This window comes from Aphelocoma coerulescens, chromosome 1 (genome assembly GCF_041296385.1).
Source record: "Aphelocoma coerulescens isolate FSJ_1873_10779 chromosome 1, UR_Acoe_1.0, whole genome shotgun sequence".
Taxonomy (NCBI): domain Eukaryota; kingdom Metazoa; phylum Chordata; class Aves; order Passeriformes; family Corvidae; genus Aphelocoma; species Aphelocoma coerulescens.
In genome coordinates this window covers 88258357-88278771 of record NC_091013.1, presented here as the reverse complement: position 1 = coordinate 88278771, position 20415 = coordinate 88258357, and the positions used below count along the sequence as shown (strand labels likewise).

At 38.8% G+C, this 20415-nt stretch overlaps 2 protein-coding genes across 7 annotated transcripts in view; both read left to right on the top strand.

The window, feature by feature from the left end:
• The window catches only part of SYTL2 (synaptotagmin like 2), a 57206-nt gene extending 41788 nt beyond the window's left edge, over positions 1-15418 (top strand). For 2 of the 6 annotated variants that reach the window (XM_069016133.1, XM_069016168.1), the window contains exons 10-21: positions 1013-1114; positions 2072-2125; positions 3639-3686; positions 4782-4876; positions 6542-6661; positions 7674-7843; positions 10199-10301; positions 10721-10891; positions 11249-11327; positions 12268-12367; positions 13135-13340; positions 14231-15418. In XM_069016133.1, coding sequence (XP_068872234.1) covers positions 1013-1114; positions 2072-2125; positions 3639-3686; positions 4782-4876; positions 6542-6661; positions 7674-7843; positions 10199-10301; positions 10721-10891; positions 11249-11327; positions 12268-12367; positions 13135-13340; positions 14231-14376 — 1394 coding nt within the window. In that variant the 3' untranslated portion in view covers positions 14377-15418. Of the gene's footprint in view, positions 1-1012; positions 1115-2071; positions 2126-3638; positions 3687-4781; positions 4877-6541; positions 6662-7673; positions 7844-10198; positions 10302-10720; positions 10892-11248; positions 11328-12267; positions 12368-13134; positions 13341-14230 lie in introns of those variants that run through there. The other 4 variants (XM_069016140.1, XM_069016155.1, XM_069016150.1 and 1 more) reach the window with 4 other exon arrangements.
• Positions 15419-18950: 3532 nt separating this feature from the next.
• Positions 18951-20009, top strand: CCDC89 (coiled-coil domain containing 89). The gene has a single exon (XM_069030981.1). It carries the CDS (start codon positions 18951-18953, stop codon positions 20007-20009), a length of 1059 nt encoding a protein of 352 aa, XP_068887082.1.
• The last annotated feature ends 406 nt before the right edge of the window (positions 20010-20415 follow it).

Sequence of the window (20415 nt, the reverse complement as noted above, 5' to 3'; positions counted from 1 at the left end):
GAATGGCAGCTCTAGTCAATGTTTGGTGTATGATAGTCATCAAAGAGCTTACGGTAGAGGAGATAATTTAACCTCTTTAGTCTCATACTGAGAGACTGGGAATATTTTTGTCACCTGGAGAATCTGAGAAATATGTGAATTTCCCAGGGCCTGCCAACTTACACTTGAGCCTGTTTTGAAAGTGAGATTCCAAAGAAAGTCAGTGGAAACCCAAGATAAATGAGGAAAAATCAAACATAATTTGGTTTCACCCACCACTGCAGACAGCAACACCGTAAGGTGTGATTGGTTGGTGGAGGGGGAGGAAAGCAAGATAGGGAGGAAAGAAAGTCTTAAAGATTTCTGAAGGACCTAGGTCTGTCTTTATTCTACTTTTGGAGACAATTGCCTAACTTCAGGGTTCCAAATACATCCACAGCTTGGTTTGGGTTTTTTTGCTTTGTTTTGTTTTGGTTTTCTTTTTTTGGGGGTGGGATCGAGGGTTGGTGTTGGATTTTTGTTTCTTTTTGTTCAGTTGGTTTTGTTTGGTTTTGGTTTAGTTGGGGTTTTTTGGTTACTCATGCTTTGAAACAAAATAACTTTTACTATGGAAAGAATATAACAGACAAATTTGCACAAAGGAGAAAAAAAACCCTAAAACTTTCTTTTGTGCTGATTCATAAAAAAAGATGGTAAAATAATGGCTACAATCTGAATTTATCCTATATTAATCTTAACCAATTAAGTGCAATAATTACCCCAAACCCTGTTTTAGTAAGGACAGATCTATACCTACAAAGGACAGATCAAGCAACTTCTCTCTCTGCTAATAACTGAGGGTGTTTAGGGAGAACAAATGGACACTTAAAATTAGGTGTTTATTTTATTTTATCTTGTATTTTCATTGAATGTTCACTGTCTTTGCTAACAGTCAAAATAGATTCTCATGAGAAACCTGTGGTTGGTTCTTCATTGACTTGCTTAAAGTGGCCGGTTTGTACGTGCAGTGTTCATGTGTTTTGTCTCATAACAGGTTCTGAAGAAGAATTAAACCCTGTTTTGATGGCTTTGAAAAGGAGTGCAGATAGGAAAAAGCCTTCCAAAAGTCTAGAGGACATTCCATCAGCCACCTCAAGTGAGCACAAAGCTTGTGTGTGTCTCCCATGACCCCCAGTTTGGCTTAAATGTGTTCATGCTGGTCTTCCATACAGCCTTGCCAAGTCGTGGCTTTGTCTTTGTTTCTCAATAAGCTGTATGGAGGTTGCACTTTGGAACCAGATGCTTTTCTCATACAGTTTAATTTTCAGTTCTTGGTGTTAATTTTGAAACAAGGGTGGCTTGTGAAGCAGACATCTTCCAGAAATGCACTGTGTTGATCAGTGATTAACTGTTTCCTGGATAGTTTTTCAATTGTGAAAGTATTGGCAATTACCCAAAACAGTAATGAGCAACTACTGTCATTGCTTCCTGGCTGCTGGCTTGGGTCGAATTAGTAGACAGTAAAAGCACGAAGAACTCAGTTTAGTAATGGTTCACCTGTGTATTCTAGCAGTAAATATGTCAAACTCACTTTAAGAGAATACAGTGAGATAACATTATACTTAAAATGAACCCCCAGCTTCCCTCAGTAGCCTCCTTGGATTTCTTTTTTTTTTTTTTAATTATAATTCCCGTCTCACTTCACCCTGCCCCTGAATGTTTTCATGCTTATCTCATGTCTACTGGGGAAGACACAGACTGAACTTACATTTGTAAACTGAAGCATGGAGATGTAGATTTTGAAAGTTATTGGCAAGTTCTTCTTCTAATACTACTTATGCTACTGCTTGCTTCTAACCAGTTTCTAGGTTTTAGGTGTGCACTAACAGTGTTGCAACAACATGCTGATAGAGAAACTGTGTCACCGTGAGGCCCCTGCTTGGATGTAGGCTTTGAGGCAGTGTGTGAAGTAAAAGTGTCTCTTAAATTTAACCATTCCCATGGCTCTGCTGGTTTGTTTGTGGTTTTGGTCCTCTTAATTCTGTCATTATCACTGCCATCCATTTTTTTTGGAGTAACAAAGTTTCTAACTGTGTTATTTTTTCCTGCACAGATAAAGAAAAAATAAATAAACCAAAGGAAGAATTAGTTCTTAGTGCTGAAGATGGTAAATATCTTTTGTGTCTGCATGGAAGTTTGTTGCTTTTTCAATGGCCTCTGTTTGCTAGTGAAGATTATTTTTCCTTTTTAAACCAAGAATTATATTGTGTTTTAGATTTGGTTAACCTCAGCATGGCTGGAAAGCTTTTGTAGAATTCTGTTGTGGGGTTTATTCTTAAGGAATCTATTTATGTCCTCCTGTACCTGTAGAAACTGTGCCACTTATCAGTGTATTTTCTTGGCCTTCAGTCATTCAGCCTATGGGTTACTGAAATCATAGGGAGCTTTGAACACAAGCTCAGTTGAAAGAAAGTGGCCTAAGTAAATACTGAATTTGTCTGTTTATCTGTTGCATTGTAAGATGCAAGATGACTTTTGCTAGTGCAAAACACCCTTCAGAATACCTCAGTTGAAAAGGAACCTCTCTTAAGATCCCTGCCTTAGTCCTATAAAGTAGCATTATTCTAAGCAATAGATGAACTTCTAGATCAGCTAGTGCCAATATCCTCAGTCCATTAGTGTATTACAGATGCCTTACTGTTAAATTTTTCCATATACCTTTAGAAATTCCAAATCTAAGAAAAATAAAAAGCAAACCTGCTCCAAGAACGTGTCAAAATAAACAGAATTGAAAACCATCAAATAATTCTGAGCATGATGGAATATAGCACACAATTCTTTATTTATTGCACAGGAGTGCTACAGTTTTAAAGGAATAGTTGCCATTTTTTATTTCATGATTTAGATGCTTTAAAGCATTTTGCATGCCAGTGGCCCATAGTATCAACAGGATAATCATAGCATGTTAGGATACATACAAGACCTGGTAAAGTAACAAGACTTAAACACCATCATGCACTCTGCTCACAAGTGGAGACCCCTACTGAAAGCCTGTTTGTCATTCAGTATGAATGTGTAGAGACTAACCTGAAAATAGTAGGGGGAAATTTGAGTTAAATTTATTAAGATTGAAGTTATGAAAAAATGACACACGGCCAAATTGATAGCTGTACAGGAAGAATAAGGCAAGTTCTCTTGAAAAGACTATTCTTTCAGAACAGAGAAAAAACTGATTTTTTAGCTTGTACACTTATATTACACTCATATTTTGTCATGATCCAGCTCCTTAAAGGAGAACAGCAATGCAAAACACAGAAACAGAATCGTAGAATAGTTTAGGTTGGAGAAAACCTTTAGGATCATCAAATGCAACCATTAACCCAGCATGGGCAAGTTCACTACTGAGCCATGTCCCTAGTTCTGAATTTACATTTGCATAAAAAAAAGGCTCCATGATGCACCAAAATCAAACAGACCAAATGCCCATACAGGCATAATACCTAAATCACAACTAACTATTGGAAGGAAAAAAAACCCACAAGTTCATGGGGTCTGGGGAAGCAAAAAACCAATCAGATGAAAAAAAATCAGAAAAAAATCCCACAGATAAAGTATATTCTTGCTATTTATAACCTTGTAAAACTGTGCTGCTGAATGACTGTTAATACTGCACTGAGCAGGTCCGAAACCTGATCAGCATCAAGAGAAGACTGAAAATGCAGCAGGAAGTGAGTAATAGGATTCTTCCAGCAGATACTGGAGAGACTTTTCCTCTGATATCTGAACTAATACATGAACAATACTTTTTCATTTAACAACTAACAAGTTACACACCTGGACTAGATACTCACTCAGTGGGGAAACTGCATCTAATTGCATACTGACAATAACTGATCTGTTGAGCACTAGTTGAGTTTTGACATCAAAAGCTTTGCAAAAGTTTCACTCGCCTTGCAAACAATCTCATTGTGTGCAGTGTTTCATTTTATGCAATAAATGTGTGCTCCTGTAGCTGGCTGTTTGTTGCCGAATAATTTTCTGCCCCATGATATTGATGCATCTCACAATGTGTATCCAGTTCATCTTTGTGTATCATTGAATGTAAGTGGGGTTAGAGCATGAAAAATTCTGAGGGTCAGGAGCTTACTGCAAACGGGATTTTTGCAAGCCTAGCTTGTGCAATTAAGTTTTGTACAGTGAAAGAGCACAGAAGTGAACTGCAGTAGAGGTATGCAAATATGGAAGAGACAGAGTGCAAATAAGTGCATCATTAATAAGATAGGCATCTTATAATTAAGTAAGAATACTTGCAACTTCCTTGGTCAGGTCTAGAATTTGCTTGATTTACACAAATTTGCCTATTGCAGTTAAATAGACTGAGTAAATAAAAGAACAGAGTTTGGCTTCTCTGCTGACTTCTTACTAGGAATCTTATGATGATTCTAATGTCAGTGATGATATGGTTAGTGCACATGTGTGCTTATCCTTGTTCTAGGAAGAAAATCTAGAAGGTAATCTGCAATGTTTTCTTCATCTCTTTTGATCAGAATTTGCTGCAGCACCCAGGCTACCTCATGTCAAGCAACATTTCTGGTCCTGTCAAAGTTTGTTGGTCACTGTCATAGAGGATGCCAAAGTAGATTACTCTTCCTAATGATAGCTTCTCTGAATCCTGTGGGGGGAAAAAACCCCCTTGCATCCAAGCTGGTTGTGCATGTGCATGTATTTCATCCAAAGTGGTTTGTTTCTGTGTCCTGTTATGGAGTCTCACAGTTCCGATGTACAAACGTGTTTTTGAAGCCTTTTGAATTACTGCTTTTCAGTTTCCACAGTGCCTTCACAGCCTGATAAACTGTTTTCCAATCCTGAAAAACTCAAAGGACTGAGCAAGTCAGTACCATCATTCCTACAGGAAGAGGTAAGCTGCATCTCTGAAATGTTACAGTTTCGGGTACCCGACCATTAACTCTGTGCAAGTAAAATTTCAGAATTCCCAACTACATGTCATGCCTGATTATTGTTATTATCATCATTGTGGTGTGAACCTTGCAATAAGCTCTGAGGCCATGTTCAAATCTCCTAAAATTGCACTCAAATTTGAAAGTGATAAGCAATTTGAACTGTCTGGCCTATGATATCTATGATTCTCTATCACAGAATCATAGAATGGTTTGGTTTGGAAGGGACCTTAAAGATCATCCAGTTCCAACCCCCTGCCATGGGCAGGGACACTTCCCACTAGACCAGGTTGCTCAGGACTCCATCCAACCTGGCCTTGAACACTTCTAGAGATGGGTCAGCCACAACTTCTCTTGGCAACCTGTGCCAGTGCTTCACCACCCTTACAGTGAAAAATTTCTTCCTAATATCTTATCTAAACCTATCATCAGTTACTTTAAAGCCAATTCCCCCTTGTCTAATCACCATATATCCTTGCCCTGTAGGAGGACTTAGGATTTTTCTGTCTTTCAAAGGGTCCAGGTAACCGGACTGATTATCCACACTGCTTAACTGTTACTTCACTCCCTGGATTTATTTTGTGCAGTCCCAAATAGCACTATCCATAGCAATTTTCTCTCAAGAAGCTTTGCCCTAGGTAGGCTGGACATTATTCACTCCTTACCATTGACCTCTGAACTGAAGAACAATCCTGGTCTGCTTTTACTTAACGGTATAGACGTAACAAGATTTTATAAGCAATTTGAAAAAGTCCTTATATGCTAAATGTTTATTTCTAGAAATAATTATTTTCTTAATGTGTGTGGAAATTGTTGTTTACTAATCTTGTATCTGCTATTAGAAGATCTATGACATCAGTTCAAAACTGTTTAAAGGAGCAGGGAGACCTTGTAAATTGTTCCTGGGTGGAATACAATAGGAAGATGAAGTTGTCTTTAACAGCTTGCATAGCAAGGCACATGTGGGAAGGAAATCAATTCTTTAGTGCAGAGAGAGCATTGAGATAGAACGGGGTTGTGAGTACATAACCTGATAATGACCAAGGAAACAAAAACTGAAACAAAAACTGCAATTCCCTCATGGAAAAGCAAAGCCCTGCTTGCCCTCTTGCAAGAAAGACTTTGCAAAAACCATTCACTGTACCCAGTGCTGTTCTATGAATGTTACCTTCCAGCCAGCTGCCCTCAAGACAGAGGCACAGAACTGACAGCATTTACTATATAACAGAAAAGACTAGTAAAAGAACAGAGCATTATCAATTGCATACGTTATGCATGAGACAGTGACACAGAGAAGTTGAGTTTAATTGTCCTAATAAACTTAACTTTGTAATTTTTCATTGCTGTTTGAGATATAAAACAAACAAACCCCCAAACCTAGATGCATTGCTGCTTAAAAAAATTATCAGTGTAAGCTGTTCATCAGAAAAACTCCCTTTCAACTTTAAATGCATGACCTAATTCAAGAAATATTATTCATGTTGCACTACAAGGGAATTTAAATTCAGGCTTCCACTGAGTCTCAATCTGCATTAAAATTCTGTTTGTTTGGTTTTGTTTTATTAAAATTTTCCTTGTGACTGTAAAGAACGTACATAGACTTTCTTTCTGTGATGTTTTTGTAGAGTGATGACAGAGAGACAGATACAACATCAGAAAGCAGTTATTCCTTTGGCAGAATCAAGAAGAGTCCCAGCTCTCTAACCAATATTAGCAGCTCTTCTGGCATGGCCTCCTTATCTTCTGTATGTAAACCAAAGCACTATTTTAATGGCACTCTGCTTTTGCTAATTTCTCCAATATTATTTTGGCTCTCTTCTCATTCCTCTTATCTTTCTTCCCTTGCTATCTCTATCTCCTTCTTTCCATTTCTGTTATATGAACATAATGTAATACCTTGCATGGAATTGCCTGAAGGAAATAAAGTAAAATTAAGTAGATTTCAATTTTTTTTTCTAGTAATATACTGGAGCTTGTTCAGGGCTATGAACAAAGAGATGGATTTTACCCTAAGAGCTTACACTTGTAGCTGAAAATGAGGAATAATTCATATAGAACAAACATTTAGAAATGGAGAAAGGGGAGAAAGATAAGTGAAAGCAGGAAATGTAATTGGTATATCAGGCATGCAGCTGAGTCAGTCAACTAGCTAACCAAAAGTCATTGGTTTATGTGGATTTTGATTAAGAAAAACAGAATTTTGGGTAAGGATGTCCAAATAAAATATCTATCTATATATATATATACATCTTTCTTCTCTTCTGTATGCAGTATTTAATTTTCAGTGTTTTATTTAGTTACATATTTAGGTACATAATTCAGCCATGTAGACTTTATCTACTAATCTTTTTGTTAGTATTTTAAGAAGGTCTGTTGTCCTAAACTCTTAGGCTCTGCATTCTGCAAGGAAGATCAGCTGAGGAGATGTAGAAGTAATATTTCAAGGATCTGAGCACAGGCAATCTTCACATCTACAGCATCCTATAATTCAATTTCTTCTATCTCAATGCAGTAAAACCATTCAAATTTTTTTGTAAAAAACTTGACCTAACATCTTTGATTTCCAATTATATTTCTTTCATTAATCTGCTTGCTGAGAAGCTTGTATAATAGTGTCCATTACATTTTGTTATTATATCTAAAGAAACACAGTCGATTTCTTTACTGGTTGAATCCTGAGCACAACCTCTACCCCGATCTTGAAGCATCTGGTGAAATGCAATGTCTGGAAAATATTTCTCCTCTTGTATGATGCAGGTGAGCGGCAGCCTAATGAGCATCTATAGTGCAGACTTTGGCAATGTTGATGTGAAGGGGAACATTCAGTTTGCCATTGATTATGTAGAACAGCTGAACGAGCTCCACATTTTTATTTGTCAGTGTAAAGACCTGGCAGTAGCCGATGTTAAGCGACAGCGTTCAGACCCGTAAGTACAAAGAATGTATTTCTTTTCTAATGGAAGTTTTTTTCTTTTAACGTGGAAACGAAAACTGCTGGGTCTCTAAGCTGCTGGAGTAAACCACCCAAGAAATAAATAAGGAGGCTGTATTGTACTTTGTGGATTTTTTTTTTTTACTTTGTAGCTGGTTCGGTTTGTAACTGGGAGGAAACACCAATTTAGTGTAGTGGTTTGGTCCAAAATACTCATTACTATTTACCTTCTGTGAGATAAGAATTAGGAGGAAAGCAAAGCAGGCACCAAACTTAAAAGAATATAAAGAAGTTTATTAATAGACCTAAAATAAGGAAAAAGAAAAGAGAAAAAAAAAAATCATACCACACCTTCAGAACATTTCTCCTCCTACCTTTCTCCCTTCTCCCACTGACAATATAAAAAGACAACCCTTGAGATGTTCAGTCTGTTTACCACTTCCATAATAGCCTTGTTCAGTTCATTTAGGAAGAGGAGTCTCTCTTGATCATGCTATGGAGGAATTATCACGAGATAGTCACCTGGGTTGGTTCTCTGCTCGCATCATGTCTGAGTCCCTTCCCCTGACTTGCAGCTTTTCCCACAACTGCTTTCTAGGGTCCAATCTTGAGCTACTGGGGTGCAGTTTTAAGGTTGAGCTGTTCAGAAGCAGAAGTTCTCTTCACTCATCTTTGGGAGCATTTCATCTCTAAGAACAGAGGCCCTTCTCCTTCCCTGGGAGCAAAGGATCCTCCTCATCTTCATCTCTAGGACTATCTCTGGGAGCATCTCTAGGAACTGAGGTCTTCTCCTTTCCCATTTGGAGCAAAAGTTCTCATCGCTTCCATCTCTCCCTGTTCAAACTTCTCATGAAATTACAGCTGCTTCAGCATCTGCCTATCTCAGCGCAGGTGCTTTTGCTCACAAGTACAAGTTGAACGCTCCACCGCCCATGCCTTCATGAAATTACAACGGGATACTCTGATACATCGTAGTCCATCACCACCATAGCTTTACAACAGAATTTCAGCTTTAAGCATCTCCTCTTTCTTCTCCCTCAGGTTTTCAGCTCTTCACAGCACTAAAAGGGTTAATCTCACCTCGGCCTTGCAGCTGGAATTTCGCTTATGGCTGTTGGTTACGTGATGTTTTGCCGGTGGGCAGCTTTTGGCTGAATCTTGGTCACACTGGAGAGGGGGAACCGGGCCGCTCTGTCTGCACAGAGCAGGGCTGTGGGGGGTTCCGCGGGTGGACCAGGGCCCATCTGCTCCAGGATGGCCGTGGCCCGGCCTGGTCTGGCCCAAGCAGGGCCTGAGCCGGGCCTGCCAGCCCCCGCATGGGGCCCGCAGCCACCTGTCCCAGCGCCGGAAACGAGAGAGCTCTGCCTGGGGCTTGTCTGTTCTTAAGTGTGGATCACAGAGGTGATCAAAATTTTAAGTGCCTTAAAAAATTGTCCATATTTAAACTGGCCAGCTGATAGGTTCTGTCAGGTCACAGAGGAAGCTGTAAGCACCCCTTTGCAAGAGCATCACTTCCAGGACTATGCTTGCTAACCTATGACATACTCTGATTGAATATTTCTGCTGTCCGTATTACTGTGTCCTGCAGCCTTAGGGAGGAGGAGAGAAGATCCAGCAGGCAGGAATTGTGCAGCAAGATTGATTGATTTAATTAGTTTACAAACTCTTTTATAGACTTTTTTTTCATAGTCTAATTGGACAAAGGATCAGCCACCCCTTGGGGGTGATTGGCTAAAATCCTAAAACATCCATTGTCAAAATATTTTTCTACTGTACCATAAACATAGTTCCACAAGGTCGCAGGTGTTCTTAGTTTACAGAACTCTGCAAATACCTTTGTGAGAGAGAAAAGTATCCCACGGTTTAGAAGAAGCAGGAAAATTCCTTGCTTTTTGTATTTTTGAATCCACAATTGAATATAGAATTGCCATTATAAATTGGTGTATATATATTAACATAGGAGATTCAAACCTTTAAGAATATTAAATTCTCCTTTAAAATGCCACTTTTCAGATGGTAAATGCTGCTTTGATATGTTTTCAGTAGGATCAGCACCTATAAATATGATATTTGATTCTGCTACAGTTATATATTCCGCATTTTTTTGTGCCAAGGAGATATCTCAACAGAATTTCCCCTGGAGAAGGATATTATAAGAAAGTGATGATATTACACATCACCACTGCTGTTCTATTTCTTAAATATACAAGCTGAATAGCAAATGTGTACTTAAGTGCATTTCTTTTACTTTATAAGAAATATTTTTGTGTTTAGGAACATGAAGTTGGAGAGGGTCTGGATTTTTTTGGTTTTTGGTTTAACTCTTCTAATAACCCTGTCTAAATTTTAGGTATGTAAAGACCTACCTGCTTCCAGAAAAATACAGACTGGGCAAACGGAAGACCTCTGTCAAAAAGAAAACTTTTAATCCAGTCTATAATGAAATACTGCGGGTATTTATCAAACTATTACTAGATATAATATACTGCATGTGTGATGTGTGAGGAACCTCAACTTTTAGGCTCATGTCTAGATTGCACTCAAAAGAGACATTAGCATGAGAGGGATTGCTCTGCAGAACTGGCTAAGTCCTTCCAGTGATAGGTTAACTCTGTGGTGATCTCTGGATTGAGATCACTGGTTGTTCTATACTTCTTGTAAACAAACACAAGCCATGTATGAGTTTAAGATGACAGAAATAAAAAGTAAACAGTTGGGTTTTATTGTGGTTTGTTTGTTTGCTTTCTGAAATGCAGAAGTGGGCAGTTATGGATAAATCCAGACACTTTTTTTCTAACCTTATCACTTTCAGACACAGCACTGGTAAAAATTCAGCTTGTTTTAATTTTTTTTTTTTACTTCTTCTTGGCAGTATAAAATTGAGAAGGATCTCCTAAAGAATCAAAGCCTCAATATCTCTGTCTGGCACAATGATACCTTTGGGAGGAATAGCTTCCTTGGTGAAGTGGAGTTGGATTTAGGAGCTTGGGACTGGAATGATCCATCCAATAAGCAGATCAGCTGGTTTCCCCTCAAGCCAAGGGTAGGTTGTCTGTTTTGCACTTTCTGCTGTGTAAGTGCAAAACAAAGACATTATTTAGGCTTGGTCTTGTGTGCTCTGTGAGTTTTGTGCTGATTATAACCATAAATACTTATGCACTGGAAAACAGAAATACAGTTCTGAGATGTCTTTTGGTCTAGCTAGCTATTACAGCAGGAAAAACTTTCTCACAGTCTAAGGACTAGGAACTTCAAGGTATTTCTCATTATGTCATATTGCTGCAACAGAAATCTGAAGGCACTTGTTAACCAAATATGGAGTAAACCTTCTGAAAATAGGGAGCAAGTGCAGCACCACTTTAATATCAGATGTTTGGTTTAATTTCTTTTTTCATTTCAGACTTCAGCAATAACTCTTAATCTAGAAAACAGAGGGGAGATGAAACTAGCCCTCCAGTATGTCCCACATCCAATTGGAGGTAAACATTGCTGCTTTTCTTGGGTTTGTCAAGCCTTTGGGGGTTTTGTGTGGGGAGTTTTTTGTTTGTTTTGTTGTTTTTTGTTTTTTTTTTTTAATTAAAAAAACCCCCTTGTTTAATGTTTGTCATTCACTTCAGACAGCTTCTTTCAACATAAAAGTAGATTTTCTGTTTTCTTTCTAAATGATTAAGTCACCCTGGTTGTGAATACAGTTAAGAACCCCAAAGACCATTTTGAGATATTTTTTTGTTTTTAATGTTACTTATGAAGAAATTACCTCATTGTTACAATCTAAGATTTGTAATACAATCTGTATGTGTAACAAAATTCTGTTTTCTCAATAGTTTTAGAGATTATAAATCATTAGGTAGGTGCTGTGGTGTGCTAAACAATGACAACACACTGAATTTCAAGCAATACTAGATGTAGGAAGTTGCAGCAAGTATTTAGAATGCCAAAATTTATAGCAGTCTGATCAGTTTGGTTTAATCTTGTCTGGCAACAGATAATGGACCAATCTGAGAGTGAAGCCAGGTCAGGTCTTTAATCCACACAGCCAGTCAGTCAGTAAGAATCAAATATACTAAGAGCATAAAGGAGCTTATTTGAAAGTACAAGCAACAATAAATGCTAACATCACATAGGCTGAGGACAAGCTGATCTGCTTATCTAGGAGTCTTGGGAAGAGAAGACCAGTAGCATGTGTTCGCTTAGTTGTAACAGAAGAAAGGTCACTGTAGGAATGCAGACATGATGTGATCTTGCAGTACTTTGATGGGATGAAGATTTCAACTTCCAGAGTACAGAGAGCAATATTGAATTAAGATGTGAGATAACAAGTCTAGGCTGAATATCACCTCCACAAATGGGCAAGAACTGTTGCATCAGAGAAAATACCTTTAAAAAGCTTCTGCTTAAGCAGATGTTTTATTTTTACAGGAAAGAAGACTGTATCTACTGGTGAGGTCCACATCTGGGTGAAGGAATGCCATAACCTCCCTCTTCTGAGAGGCAATAGGCTCAACTCCTTTATTAAGTGGTAAGAATTGTGGTTGAAGTCATTAAACATGGTGGCCTAATAATGCACCATTGTGCTTTCTAATTGTCTCTTCTTTTTCTACATTTATATTAAAAGAACACTGAATTGTTTTCTGGTTCTCCTTTATTGTAGTGCAAATTATCCTGCATAGTTTACAACTTCCAGATGCTAAGTATGTGCCACCAAGTAAAACTTACTGGGAGAGTTTCCTGTGTCATTACTACACTTTGGTTTTGTCTCCCAGTCATTTGGTGGAAGGACTAGTCAAACTGTTCTGGCTTTTATTCACATTTAAGCAAAGCATGTTTGTGTGAGAACATGGTTTAGCTTATCAAATTTTGGGAGGAGACAGAAGAGTGAAATAGTTGAATAGTGTGAATACATACTTGTATTTGTTCCCCCTTCCTTTCCATCTACAGACTAAAAATGTGAAGAGATAAGAATAACAAGATAGTTGGGGAGATCTCTGGCAGCAACAAAATGTTTCAGTGTCATCAGTGATAACACAGCAAATAAACTCAGTTGTGCCTCTTCCCCACCTGGCTTGCCCTTCCATCCTCTGAAGCGCAAGGGTGGATACCTGCTGCCAGTATTTCCTGTAAGGGGCTGAGAATATGACCCTTCACTCCATCTCTGTAAAGCACCTTATCTTCAGTCATATTTTAATATACAAAGCACTGTGTTAATCAGGAGCTTTTGCCTTTTCAGTAGGTTTAATGCAGGCTGTGCTGTGCAAGTGCAAACTAACAGTGCTTTTCTCTCTGAAGTACCATTCTTCCAGACACCAGCAGAAAAAGTCGCCAGAAAACAAGGACAGTTGCAAAAACTACAAACCCAGTATTCAACCACACCATGGTCTATGATGGCTTTAGGCCAGAAGATTTAAAAGAAGCCTGCATAGAACTCACAGTCTGGGATCACAACAAACTAGCAAACCACTTTTTGGGAGGCATCCGGATAGGCCTTGGAACAGGTACTGGACAATTACCACACTAATACTTAATTTACAAAGTAATCTTTCCTTTTTTTTTTTCCCCCACCCTTTTCCATTTCTTCTCTTCTCTTTCAGTCTTTCTTTTCTGCTTACTGAAGTGTTTCACTCAGTAAGGTACCTATTCTTCAGAACAGATCCTGAGATGTAAATAATAGTAGTGCTAGGAGGGTTAGGATGGCTGAAAAGAAGAAATATTAAAAATAAATCTTTGCCTGGCCATACATTGTACCTGGTACTGTTTCAAGTACAAGAATATGCTATTCCTGCACTTGAAATCTGATAATGTTTTGCAAACTTACTCATGCAAAAAAATACAGCAGAGGGTGGAAATAAAAGGATAGATCAGGAATGCAGGATAAGATTTGAAGATATTGAATAGGAAAAATTATAAATGCAAGCAAGTTTTTAGCATAAGGGCACTATAAGGTGTGCAGATATAATAACAGGAAAAACATACAATTCTTCTATTTGTCCCTTTCATTTTGCTCTCTGATCTGAGGGGAGGATGTGTTTGGAGTCTTCTCAGGAAATACAATGTAAAAATTATTTTTCACAAATTAACTTCTTGCATGGTTCACCAGAATAACCTAAGTTACAAATTAGAACAGTAAATCTCAATTTGCATTTCAGTGCAAAATCAGTACCCTGTTTTATTGTTAAACCTTCTGAGATGTATGGGCAATTGACATCTTTTTCCTTGGGTTTGGACAAAAAGCCCAAGGACAAAAAGGAAAAAATCTGGAGAAATATGATGAAATTTGTGTGAAAATGTTGTTAATTGTATTTGACAGAGCAGGCAAATTTGATTGTCTGTGCTTAACTCTGCAGCATATTAAATAATCTTTCTCTTAAAACTGACATTTTTCTAGGCAAAAGCTATGGAACTAGAGTAGACTGGATGGATTCTACTTCAGATGAAACTGCCCTTTGGGAGAAGATGATGAACTCTCCAAACACCTGGATAGAAGATACACTACCTCTCAGGATGCTTATGGTTGCAAAATTGACAAAATAGGGGGGCTTTTAAATTGTTAGCGTCAAAAAGAAACCTTGGGAATGAAACTGAAAGTGTGAGGGTGGAACTTGGAAGAGGGACACAGTAGCTTTTTGACAGTTTCTTCTCTGTTATGCTTCTAGATTTCTGCTGTCAAATGTCACTTTGTATTTCAAATTAAACATCTGCTTGAAGATCATTATGTAAATTCAAGGGACTTTAAAATTTCTTATTGACTGAAAACAACTTCAAGAAAGAAGGTGCTTACAGAACTCAGAGGTAGCTGTGATATCTGGATGACTGTGTTGTCTAACTGAAGCACTGCTGATCCCTTAAATGATACAAATAACCAGCAGAACTATAAGAACAAGTCAACTGTTTCCGTGCATTGTTAGAATTGTTCATGAAGTCTTACTGATAAGACAGCACCATTAGTGTTAAAGCTCGTTAGCATGTGTTTGTATCATCATTATGCCATGCTAGATCTCACCAGCACGGAATATGGGTATGAAGAATTTAGTGTTTTGAAAGTTCCTCTAGTTGTAATTGTACATTTCTAGGACATGAAAGTTACATGATATGAAGTGGCACTGCCGATGTCCTATTCTACAAGGTGCAGAGGACTTAGTTCCAACGTACTGTAAAAAATCAGGGTTTGCTTTATATTTGTGTTCATCATCTTGCTAGCATACAATACTTCGTTTTAAGTGCTGAAGATGTAAAGATGAAACTTTTTTTTTTATTCCAGTGCTACTCTAAATGATCTAAATGTGCCGATTTTAGTGATGACAAGTATTTTGGGTATTTATTCTCCAAAGTGCATTTGTTTGTACCCGTATCCATTAGCTTGGGTTTTTTTGCAAGAAGTCAACTTACCTGTGCTTCAGCGCCACCGTTAGGAGTCTGATGGGACTGTGGTGGGCTTGGCTTAGTTTAGAGCCATAGGAAATAAAACTGGAGTTTGAAATATGTAGAAATGCATGCTACCAGTAGATAAATACATAAAATTCAAAATATGTTCCTTTTGTTTTTTTAAAAATAAAAGCAGCCTATTAAAACTAAATAGGAATTCTATGTTTATTAAATGCCAGCGGCTTACGTTAGCCGTTCAGCATGCAATGTAACAAAATGTAGACAGAAAACATTTTTGAAAGTAAGTGAACACTTATTTACTCCAGTTAAGTCTAAAAGCTGATGGAATCTTTCACTTCAGTTAGAGTAGAGGGGAGAAGGGAGCTCTTCACAGCTCCAACTCAATTCCTTGATTGAATCATAGAAATTTAAATACTACTTGGTATTTTATTATACACTATGAATGGAAAAAAAAGGAAAGATGATATTCAACCTGCCAGGGAACCCACTTTCTCTCTCATCAACCAGGCCATCTGTGGAGTTTACAAATGTCAAAAGCAGTTTGCCAGTCTTTGATATCTTACTGCTTCAAGTGTTTTGTATGAGATCGGTAACTGTTACATCTTCCACTTTGCCAGACATATACAAAACACTTTTTGGCTAGGGAACATGTGCACATGACACTTCAGAACAATGTATTTTTACCAAAATGGTACAGCTGCTGCTTTGATTCTACATTCTTGAAGCGCCGCTCCTGAAAGGATGGTGATTCTGAAAAAGAAGAGGCACCTAATTTATTTGTATTCACTCCCTATATGAATTAATTTTTCACTTGAAAACATAGGTTGCTGTGAACATGACCAACAGTTTCCCAGGATTAATGTTTTTGTTGCAATTGTATCTCCTGTGAATATATTGCTCAAATATATTGCTAAGTCAAAACAGCTTTGGGTTCAATTTTAGGGATGGGTTCTTAAGGCTCCAGATTCGCAGGCAAGTGTCCTGTAATCTGCTGTGTTCTCTACTCTACAAAATTTTAATACTTAAACTTCACTGCTATCAAAAAAAAAGTATTTGGTTTGTGACAGTGGCAATCTCCTTGTCTTCTCATCAAGTAGAACACATTCCGTATCTTGCTATTCTTTTAATGCTCGTAAAGACTGACACAGAATTTTTTTTGGTATCTCAAAAGACACTGAGTACCATTATAGTAATAGAACAAACCTCAAATTTTGAAAAGCTACCTGAACATGAATGCAAGATTTACTTGGACATTGCACTTGTAATTAACTAGTTTGATTAACTAATGACACAGGAGTACTATGTACTTATCTAGGTTAATCAAGAAACTGAACCAAGTAACAAAAACTGTCCGTTAAGTACAGAAGTTCCTCCCCAGTTTTTAATACCTTTTATTTCATTGTGTGCAGAATTCCTAACTTCAGTAGTATGATAATATGCTGATAGAGAAATGTGAGTTGGGAAGCTGATTAAGACAAAAAGCTTCAAGAAACTTGTTACTTTGCTCTCAAGTCAAAGGCAAAGCTTTTAGTCATCCATAACCAAAATTTTAAAGGTGCATAATTAGCTACTCATTAAAGGGCAGTTTGATAAATTAACAGTTATGCTTTGTCATAAAGGTGAACTGGAATTAAGAATCAAAGCAGCCACACTCCTAGGATATCTTTATGTATATTCATTCTTGTCTGGAGAAACACAACACTTCCTCTTTTCTCATTCATGATAAAAGTTCATCTTTGCTTTAGCCCATAATTTATTTTTTTTTAATATATGTGTGTATAGGCATATATATGTGTGTGTATATCTTCCAAATGACACTATTTTCACTTGCTATGAACCAGGCTTCAAAGTCCCAGCTCTCCTTTCATGCTCTGTGTTCAGAAACCTCCTATCTCTGCAAGTAAGGCTGCAGACCTTGAGCTGGTGTAGCAACTCCCATTGCTTTGATTTTACCCATTTTGAAATGCGTACTGTCCCTCTTGTCCGTTTCATGTCTGTTACCCATAGCACTCTCTTATTTCTCCTTTGTATCCTTTTCCAGAGGATTCAGCAAAATCTGCACTGAGTTTTTTCTTCCAGTTGCATTTATTTTTCCCTTCCCTATCCTATCTGCCAGACTTTTTATTAGCTGCTGAATAAAGTAGTAAGTTGTTCAGGGCAAGGTGTGTCTTTATTTTCCATGGACCTTCAGCGTGTTCTGAGGTCAGAGTCTGCTATTCTGATCTCCTCTGGCATGTGCAGGGCGTAAGCCAAGAATGAGGAGTTCTTCAAGCTTGTGGAAATTCTCTTTCCTTTTCCAAATCTGCATTCTTTTGAGAGTGTCAGCAATGTTTGTTTGCTAAGAAACATTGCCAGCTCTTTCAGCCACCCTGGTGGGGCTGGATGGGCTCCAACCAGCCTGGATGAGGTCATGAGCTCTGGGATGACTGGATTCAGCGTCTTACCTCTATGGAAACAGAACCTCACAATAGAAGAGACAACAAACAGACAGGAGAAAGAAAACACCTGGTAAAAAAATAGTTTTCTCTTCTTAAACCCTACTCTTCATTTTATTTCCACTGGATGGCCTAAACCTTTCAGTCCTTCCCCCTCTGCTCCATCATTTGCAGAGGATCTAAGGTAGCAACAGCAGTGAGTGCAGGACAGCAGAGGTGGAGCTGGTGTCTGAACTGCAGTCGCTACTACACAGCTCTGAAATTCTTCGTGCTCCACAGGTGTTTATTCATTTTTGTTGTACATTCTCTTTCATCCTTGCTTTAAGCTGGCTCCTTCTTACATCCTATCTTTACCTCCAGTCAAAAGTCAGGAATTCACAAAACCTGATTATCAGCATTCTGATATGTCTGTTTCAGGTCTGCATCCAAATGAAAAACTTGTAGATGAGCTGTAGGCTAATTTTTCAAATGTCTGGGTAGCATGCTTTGTGATTCAGCACTAACAATCATTTGCTGCATATGTAATATAAATGCTTTCCTTATTTTCACATGAAGAACCAGATTTTTAAAATTACATGCCTAAAATAATCCAGCAGATCAGTGTGAAAACTCAGATGAGGAACTGTTTCTCCAGGCACAGAGGCTTTGTATCACAGGGTATTCACTAATTATTAACATTATGTAGATCTTTTATTTGATTCATAAATCTCTAAGCATGGCATCAGGCTATTCAGTTATTTTTAACAAGCAATGTACTATCATAGAAATCTTGTAAATCAATTAGAAGTTTGACGTAACCCTCTGTGTTTTATTTTCAGTTACAATACAGAGCTGTAGGAGAAAATAAAGGCAGAGGAAAAGGATTGCGTAAGGAATTATTTACAGCTTTATCACTTACAAGCTTTTTACCTAAATATAATAGTAGTTCTTGTAGCTACAACAGCAATGCCCTGAGAACGAATAATTAGCAAAGCTAGTCATCAGCAATTGAATAGGCTTGCATAAATACTAAGCCCACATTCTTTGCTTTTGCTCACGGAGTCTGGCATCCTCGAGTCTCAGTCTGCCTGACTGAACCAGAGGAGGGGGAGGGCAGCAGGCCTGTGAGGCTGCTGGCTGACATTGGTTTTGGGAGGCCCTGTTCACCCACATCAGTTTCTCTGGACTTCCAGCTTATGGCAGCAACGTTGGCCACACAACCACTGGGCACTGTTTAATTATGCTGAGTGTCACTAACAGAAGCAGCCACCATACAATTTTGTCTTGTCTTTGCATGAGACAGGCTCCATGGCTCAGGAGACAGGAGCAGGGATGACCAACTCCACAGGTGATCTAGAGACAGGCAAAGACATGGAAGATCTGACAAAAGGCCTGGAGGAACTCTGTGAGAGCTCTGAGAGGAGTGAGGAGGCACTGCTGCTTTCACACCTAGAACAGCATCATCATCTTATCTCTATGCTGAAGAAGAAAGAGGATGACACACATGAACGCTGCAGAGACCTGGAGCAGCTCAACATGGAGCTGGAGAAACTGAGGGCAGAGGATGCTATGAAAATTAAAACCCAGACCCAGCGTATTCAGAATTTGGAGGAGCGCTTCATAGATCTGGCCAAAAACCATGAAAAGATGATCCAGTTCAAAAATGAACACAAGAAACGGTGTGTGCAGCTGTGGGAGGAGAACAAGTGCCTGCAGCAGGACAGGGAAGCACTCTTCAGCCAGGCTGTGAGAGAGAAGGAAGATGAAGTGTTCCGGCTGGCTGCCCAGGCCAGGAAGCTCTCGCAGCAGTTATGCTCCTTGCAGGAGAAATATGCTTATGAGAGTCACAGAGCCCAGGAGCAAGAGAAGGAGCTGCTGGAAGCTCAGAGCCAGCAAGCAGGTGCCTATGCCTGGGAGGTGGATTCACTAAAGAAGCAGCTTCAACTCCTACAGGAGAGGAACCAACAGGCTGCTGCAAGGGCTGAGCAGGCAGAAAGTCAGCAGAGGGCTCAGGGCAGCGAGCTGCAAACCAAGCTGGAGAGGGCACATGAAGAGAAAGAGCAGCTACTGAACCCAGCTATGGAGAGGGGCAAAGCTCTGCAAGATAAAGAACAGGTGATCCAGAAGCTGGAGGAGAAGCTGGAGACTGTGGAAGAAGCCATGAAGAGAGCAGGAAGGTGCCTCAAAAAAGAGGCAGCAGCAGTTGACAAAGATCTGAAGGTTCAAGAGCTCCAAGGACAGCTAGGATGCAGCAAGCAGGCATACAATGACCTCTTGCTGCGGTTCGATGCTTACAGAAAACACAGTATGGATTTGCTGACCAAAGAGAGAGCTCTGAATGTCAAACCCCGTCACTTTGTTGCATAATTGCAGTTTGCTCCCCTCACTACAGGTGCCTCTATGGTAACACACCGTTGCATTTTGTTCCTTTCCATGGGATCATCATTTCTTTATACAGTCCTGGCCAACTTAAACTCTACTCCAAGGACAGTTCTGTAGCCTTTTTGTCATTACACTTTCATGAAAGTAAATCACTACGCTCTTAAATCTGAACATGGATCATTGAACCAGTCAAACCTGTGACATGAATGATTAGGGTGGAAAACATAAAATATGAATTTGATTTATTTAGTGCTAACCTCTGCTGAATCATAGGTTTTCATTTTCTTATTGTTAAAACCACTTTATTTTTCAAGATGGCCACAAGCTCAAACCCTTAGCCTTTTGTATTTGATTCCACTTTGAAGTTCAACAGAGGCTGGGCACGTTAGGA